This window comes from Atta colombica, unplaced genomic scaffold (assembly GCF_001594045.1).
Source record: "Atta colombica isolate Treedump-2 unplaced genomic scaffold, Acol1.0 scaffold164, whole genome shotgun sequence".
Classification (NCBI taxonomy): Eukaryota; Metazoa; Arthropoda; class Insecta; order Hymenoptera; family Formicidae; genus Atta; species Atta colombica.
Window position 1 is genome coordinate 772,155 of NW_017259255.1, and position 8,107 is coordinate 780,261.

At 31.3% G+C, this 8,107-nt stretch overlaps 1 protein-coding gene across 2 annotated transcripts in view; it reads left to right on the forward strand.

The window, feature by feature from the left end:
• The window catches only part of LOC108686108, an 11,447-nt gene extending 3,556 nt beyond the window's left edge, over positions 1-7,891 (forward strand). Inside the window, exons 2-4 of one of the 2 annotated variants that reach the window (XM_018191204.1) lie at positions 4,051-4,299; positions 4,369-4,493; positions 6,757-7,891. In XM_018191204.1, the coding sequence (XP_018046693.1) occupies positions 4,051-4,299; positions 4,369-4,493; positions 6,757-6,906 (524 nt within the window). In that variant the 3' untranslated portion in view covers positions 6,907-7,891. Of the gene's footprint in view, positions 1-4,050; positions 4,300-4,368; positions 4,494-4,553; positions 4,716-6,756 lie in introns of those variants that run through there. The other variant, XM_018191205.1, reaches the window with a different exon arrangement.
• The last annotated feature ends 216 nt before the right edge of the window (positions 7,892-8,107 follow it).

The window sequence follows — 8,107 nt, forward strand, 5'->3', positions numbered from 1 at the left end:
AAATCATTTGCAAAGCATGCTATAAGTATATTATCTTTTTAGCAAAAAATAATACAAAAGATAAATGCAAATATAAAATAAAAGAAGATTTTGTGAGCTAGATGTTTTTGCTAATTTACAATAATTAACGACGAATTTTTCGACCTTTTATTATTGTATAATAACAGATCATTCTTACTGCTACAAGATTAAAATATATAATATCGTTAAAATAATTAATATCATCAAATTTATAAAATATAGATCAAAGACGCGCGCAATTATTATAACTTTTCAAAAGTTATTCAATAATTTAAAAATGCTTGCTCTCTAATCTACGTTTTTATTAAGTTCGATGATAATTATATATTTTGTAACACTGAAAATAATTTGTTATTAAAAAGGTCGAAACGTTGTTGGTACACGATGTAACAGCGATAATAATTATTATAAATAGTTATTGTAAATTAAATAATAATAAAAATATATATCTCGGCTTACAAGCGCTCTTTTTCTTTATATTAGAATTTTATTGATATAAGCCTCGTCATTTTTTACATTAAAACAAGAGATAATAATTTTATAATAATTTATAAATCGCATTTGTAAAACGTATTAAGATACGATTTTCTCAGCAGAGTTTTGCAATACGCAATGATGCAATTGTTTAAATATTCATAATTTAATATAGATTGAATAAGCACGATAGTGTGAAGAGAGTGAGAAAAGTCAAAAAGATTTTAATTGCAATTGAAATGCATAATTAATTAAAATTCCAGATATTGACAAAGCATAAAATATTTCGGTTCGCTTTGGACCATTTCCAATATTTTAAAAAGAAAGAAAGAAAAAAGATCAATATCTTTTTTGGGCCGGGAGAATCCAAAATGGATCGAAAATAGTTTTCGACAATCTTCTTCTCTTTTGTAAATTAATAGAGAATTAAAAACATTCAGACGCAAATAGAAATACTCGATTCTAGTTATTAATAGCAAATGAGTAAAAAACCAGAAATATATAAAAAGTTAAAAGCACAGAGGGTTGAACGACATCCACGAGACGGCCCTGTTTCACGGCGTGTACTCGATCGCAGGGCGAGAATCCGAGGACTGCGACTGCGAACGAGCGGCGCGGCAGGGCCGTGATCGGTCACTGTTATAAACGGGGTCGTCGGTGCCCGGGAACAGTCAGTTGCACGTCAGACCGAGCCGCGTGTGGATGTGCAGGTGAGAGGCAGAGCGAGTGAGCGGCGACGAAGGTGAGTCGCAGCGCGAGTGCGACCCGACAGCCGCCACCTCGCGATGCAACGATCCTCGCGTGCATGCCACTGTCGGCGGAAAACCGGGTTAAAAGAGGCGGGTGGCGGGCGGCGATGACCGGGGCGGGGGCTTGAAGTGATATTGTCTCAGGGCACGCGAATCGCGCTTGCTACTGTTAATATCGCGTATAAAGCACGAGGTAAAGTCCAAAATGATCATCGACGACGCGATTGTCAGGTGCAACGCGAATCTCTCTTTTGTACTTCGTACCTGCACATCCGAGGACACCATATCGAACGCCCCGTAACCGGGCCGGGTCAAGTAAAATGGGAATCTTTATAATAAGCAACGGAAATAGTCGCACCCTCGGAACTTAAAATCTATTTGAGATCAGCTGTTTGACTGATCGACTGCTATTTCACAGTTAACGGATGTAAATCGATTGATAGAGCGAAATAAATTTTCTCAGATATTAAAGAAAAGAAAATAGTCTTTATCAAAAGTGAATCTCAAGATTTATAAATCTTTTCATCAAATGTACTTGAATTTATCGTTATCATGTTTTTTTTGTGTTTAGATACAAGAAAAGACAATAATCTATTAAACATTTTGCATAATTTTTAAACTACGAAAAATCTTTTTTAATAAAAATAATTTGAAACTGATTTTATTAACTGATTTTATTAACTGATAAGTAAGTAGTAGTTGATGTTGAACATTCTGTTTTTAAAAAAATAGCATTTAATTGCAAAATAATTTATAAGTATAATATTAATTTAAAAGTTTATCATTCAGAAATTATTTTTATGACTTTTAACATTTTTTTTCGACAGAAATATCATTTTATAAAAATAAAATAGTTTGAGATGTCGCTAAATTTATATTTTTCTTTAGTTTTTTAGATTATAAACAACAAACAAAAAGAAGTTTATCTATTTAGAATTAAAAAAGGCTTTATAATCAAGATAATGTTTCTCTGGAAAGGAAATTTGATTTCCTCGAGAATGTGGTAACAAGGTCTGGGTAGATCGATGGCGAAATATCCTTGCGTGATATCAAAAGAGAAATAAAGCAAGTCCAAGCATTTAAAAGACATTACTACCGTAAAAGATATTACTACCGTAAAAATATCGAGACAGGCGCGAAGGAAACGCTCGAAGATGAAATCGCGATACAAGTAGTAATTTGGTCCTCAGGCAACCTTTTAGTTTTAAATGAAATGCGCGCTTTTTATGTACATGCATAAAAAATGTATATAATTTTATTCTTTTTTTTTAATAAACTTTTTACTTTCTTTAAGAAAACTTTATAATATATATAAACATAAACGTCGATAAAATTATAGCGGACTTGTATCGATCTGCCTTTGCACAATATGACAAACCGAGAAGCATAACATAACTGGGGACGAATTCATTATTCGTCACAAAAATGCCACTGTATCTCTTGAATTTCCACTTGGTCCGTCAAGTGATAATCCAAAGAAACGGTGTCGCGCAAAAGCGCTCAATAGCTGGAGTGTTCTCTTTTCTGAAAGAAAATTCAGTTTCCAATATTGTCACACTTGATCCTCGTACTTTACATTTAATTATTTCATTCATTTAATCTCGAAAAACTTCTACCAATTCATAACATTTTATTTAAAAAAAATCAACTTAATACTGATTGATTATAACACATTATTTTATTTCTAAAAAATTCAGAATGAACTTAAATTGAGAATAGAATGGAACCCCAGAAATAGATCTTGATGTAAAATACGAGGATTGACTTTTATTATTGTTCCTTCGTCAGAAAGGATGAAGGAAAATGATGATGGATTCGCCGGATTACTTTTTATGATTTTCAAAGGAAAATTCGCACCGTGTGAAATAATTGCTTATGTCGATACGTCGATTAATCACTGAAGGCACAAAGATTTAACTTTGTTATAAAAGAGATGGAAGACTCGATTAATATTTGTCACATCATTTCACATCAAGGCGTGAAATATTAAAAATGTATATTAGGCGCCGTATAATCTCGAACGTGCAGCGCGAAAATAGAAATGCTAATCGATACTTGTCGCTCTGGACGTGTCTGTGGAAGGTGAAATGTTCGGAATAAATGTAGGTGAACTGTGGCTAACACGGCAGCCATTTCTAATATACGGGATGTATCAAAAGCCGCACCCTTTCTCCTTCAATCTTCTATGGATTTTCGGACAATTTATAGTCACTATTTTCTTAAGAAAAATATATTTGAGGACAATTACAGATATACATCAATTAATTATATATTCAGTTATATTTCATTATTTGTGTTTGACACTTATAAAAAGTGGCAAAGACTCTAAGAATAAGTTAAAGCGAAATAAGAAAGAAAAATTAACAATAAAATCATTGCGGATGTCAGTGTGTAATGTTAACAAAATATTTAGTTCATTATTTGTAATGCATTACATACACAGCAATTTGAGTCCTTTTCAATTTAATATAATAATTTAAATGGCAAGAAAACATGGGTTAAGATATAAAATAATAATATTAAAACCTACATCAAAGGATGAAAAAAAGCATTAACAAGAAAACCAGATCAAAGTCATTTATCTCATGCAATATACTGCGAATAATAAATTAATTTTATGTGTATAATATTTTATTAATATTATACACCGACATCCGTTTTGGTTCTTATCGGCTTTTCTTTATATTATTATTATGTCCGTTATTATTGTTCAAGAAACTTTTAACTATATCAGATGTAGCATCTCTAATTCTGCATAAAATTAAGCCGAAAGCGAAATTATTTTTTATTTTACTTCTGTTTGAAGATATTTCAAAGGCGGCCGAAAACAGCGCAACGAAAGCGGAGTCCGCAGACGAGGGAAAAGAAAACGACGCAGACGAAGAAAAAGAGGCAGCAGCCACAAAAATACAAGCAGCTTTCCGTGGGCATCACGCTAGGAAAAGTCTAAGAGTGTCGGAAACAGCATCGAAGGAGACCGACGAAAAATCCTCCGAATCTACGGAACAACCTACGCAAGAACAGTTGCAGGAGGAATTCTCTACCGACGATCAGGGTGAGCGATTATATATTCTATGATGAGTTCGAAGCGAGAATCATTTTTGAAACAACTTCTATTTGATAGAGCTCTGTAACGCGGCGAAAAAGATACAAGCGACTTTCCGGGGCCACATGTCGAGGAAGGAACAAGCTGCAGCCAAGTCGGCGATGAATATGGTTGAGAGTGCAACTGCTAAGATAGAAGAAAAGGTAAGTTAATTGTCAATCTTAAATATGTATACATATAGACTTGTTATTTATTGATTACAGAGGGTTAGAAGCTTGCTGCTTTATCTAACATCTGCCTTCGGCCTTTCATAAAAATTTTAAACACGAGTTCTATTGACTCTTCAGAACGTCACTACAGAACTAATCTAATATTATATCTAATTGTCAGGAAAATATATTCGATCATTAATCATTTTTTATTATCAATATAAAATTAATTTTTGCTCCTGATTAAATCATTTAATGTAAAATCTGATTTAATAAAATTATTTGAGTTATAGATACATATAATATATATTTTATATATACTGAGAGAAAAAAAATGCAAGTACTATAATTTGTAGTCATTTTTTGGATTAACTATAAATTTATAATTGTTTTAATGCACATATAATGTCATGCACATTATAGCTGTTTCAATATTAAAATATGATTATTATCAGGAAATAAAAGTAACTCGTTACTTGTAATAAAGTTACACTTACAAGTTATTTTTTGGTAATATACAAGTTACATCTTTTTGATAACAGTAACGAATTTTACAGTTATTTTGGATATGGCTCGATTAGACACAAGTCACTTATAGCACTTGAGACTAGAAAGCCTCTAGGCACTCGTCCGCTATGATTGGTGGTCATCAATTTTAAAAAAAGTAACGGAAAAGAAACAAAAAGTAAAAATTTCTCAAGTAATGATAATTGTGACAAGTTATTTTTAAAAATTGGTAACTTGTTACTTTTAAAAAATAACTTTCCATTCTCTGATCATTACAACTATATGACATGTATAAGTTTTTCCTTATCATGCAAATTAGTTTTTTTTTACCATACTTCTTAGTAATTATTACTATGTAAATAGTTAGTGAATGTTAAGAAAATAATTATATTCACTATAGTATAATGACAATTTGCATTTATTATTAAATGATTATTTTTATTTACTATTCGTATCTTAATATTTTACTATATTAATAATAAATTAATACTAAATTAATAATTCAGATTATCATAATTCACTATACAATTTTTCCATATTTGAAAAAATTATATAATATAAGGTTATTATTATTACTATTAATTAATTATTATTATTACTAATAATAGCAGTAATAATCATAAAAATGGATCTTCTAACCATAATTTTTTAATCATACAATTATAGTCACAAATATATATATATATAGTCACTTTTCTCTCTCTGTGTGTACAGTAATTATAAATATATAAAATTCAGAAAATATATTTTCTCTCTCGATATTGAATTCAATAGTTTTTATAATTTTAACCATTTTTTATTAATTAATTCTTGCTTATAACAAAGAGTAATTTCCAAGCAAATTTTAAAAGTTATTGAAAATTATTGAATTATTGATATTAAGAATGATTAAAGAAACAGGATGAACGCAACATTATGATAAAGATGCCTTATTCTTTATGTAGTAACCCTATTTCCTAGATTAAAGCTCCCTGAATGTTACAAGAAAAGATTTTTTATTAATAGAGTTTTATTGATATAATAAAACATGAAATAATGAATTAATTATATAGTCATTTTCCAATAAATATATTTAAGAAATAATGCAAATTATTATCTCAGTAAATTTATTTTTCACAAATTATGTTGCTGGAAAGCAACATATGATCGCGTAGTTTTCACATTGCATTTTATATTAAAACAAAATTATATATTAAAACAAGAATAGTTAAGAAAGCTGTTGTAATCATGTTGCAAAGTAATTTTTTTTCTGAATCTGATATGCCGATATCGATTCAATCGATGAAGCGGTAATGACAGGTTTTGATATACAAGGTCGCCGTGATCGATCATTTCTGTGCCGAGATCCGTGAGAGAAAGCTATTGTTAGACTCTTTGACATTACGTTGATCTACGAATGCTCGGCGAATAATCGACAATTGCCTTCCAAGCTGAAGATGATCATCTGGGTACCGAAGCGCTACTAAAGCTCATCCCAGGACCAGTAGACCGGTATGGCCTACAATGTTTAAGTTACTTTCGTGTCGTATCGATTAATTATGTACGGACTAGTTGATGCACAGCGGAATTCCGTTCAGTCTCATTTAAGATAAGAAGGGTAACTTCGATAAATGCGAGAAACATCCTGTCTGCGAATAAGTTCCAGTTCGGGGAGCCGTATCCGAGGATGAAAAAAATTTAGGATGTCTTAAATTAACGAACAGCTATAACGTTTTACGTTTTACGTTTTTTTGTTCAAATTCTGCTGCAGATGCAAGACGCTGTTCAAGAATTAGAGGGGATCGACTTGGCCGATCCAGACTTGCATAAGGCAGCGACTAAGATTCAAGCAAGTTTCCGCGGTCACAAGGTTCGTCAGGAGGTCAACATCCATTCTACTGCCGACGACTCTAAAAAATAAGACGCTTACTCAAATGCAGGGATGCCGGGAGATAGAATATTACTTATTACAGTCAGTGCCATTCTTAACAGGTTTCAAACGCCATTCCCTATTTCTTGTACCTTATAATGTAGCATCCATAAATTAGTAAATTATGCGCGTAAAATATATACGAGGCATTCCAGACAAGCCGAACAACGGACAGCCGAACGAATTTGACTATTAGTTTACTTCGGGCCACTAGTTATTGTGAACAACGATACCGTTTATTTTACATTAATAATTAATCCAGCCTTTGCCCGGGACCAGTGAGATTTAAGCGCTTTCTACTTTGGCTAAAATGAGGATCTTTCAAACGAGATATTTACAGGCTGAGGCATATAAATGTGGGAACATTTAAATATTTCTATTATTTGTGGATATATAAAAAGTTTTCTGGAACAAAGTTGCATTGTGTAAAGAAGAACTATAATGGTAAATAAAACAAGATTGTTCCTTGAGCTGACTCCTATAAATCGATTTTAAGTATATTTCACACAATTCGCTACATGACCACATTCTTAAACTATCTTCATACTATCGATTTACACTTACATTTTTTATGAGTTATTACTGCCATACATGACAGAGGGATATACATATAGGCAGATTTTTCAAGACTTTTCAAAGGACTTTTCAACATGGTAACAATACTTTCTATGTAAAACACTAAAAAAAAAAAACGATGATATAGGGGAAAAAAAGAAAACAGATAGTCCCCTATATAATACTCAACATAAATTGTGATCTACAACAACAGAATAACAAACATGCAAAATCCTCATATCTGGTAGGTATGTTAAGTGGAACGCGACGAACGCGATAGAATATAACTTTAACATCCTGCGCATGATAAACGGAGCATACATTAAGATGTACCAATATCAATATATGCATGTTAACTTTTATAAGTTCCTGTATCTGTGTAAAATAAACGGTATGGTTGTAGCGTTTCCAATTCTAAAATTAACGGTGAAAGTCTGTTTTTCGAATATTTTTTTATTATGATACACAAATATTTAAAGCACGATTTTATTTTGTATTCCTAATTTATTGTTGAAATGGAATGTGATAACTAAAAGTATATTTCTTGCACTTTTTACATTTTCCTACAATTTGTCTTTTTCTCTTTCACTTTCTTTCCCTTCTTATAAAAAGTTCATATATATATATATATATATAT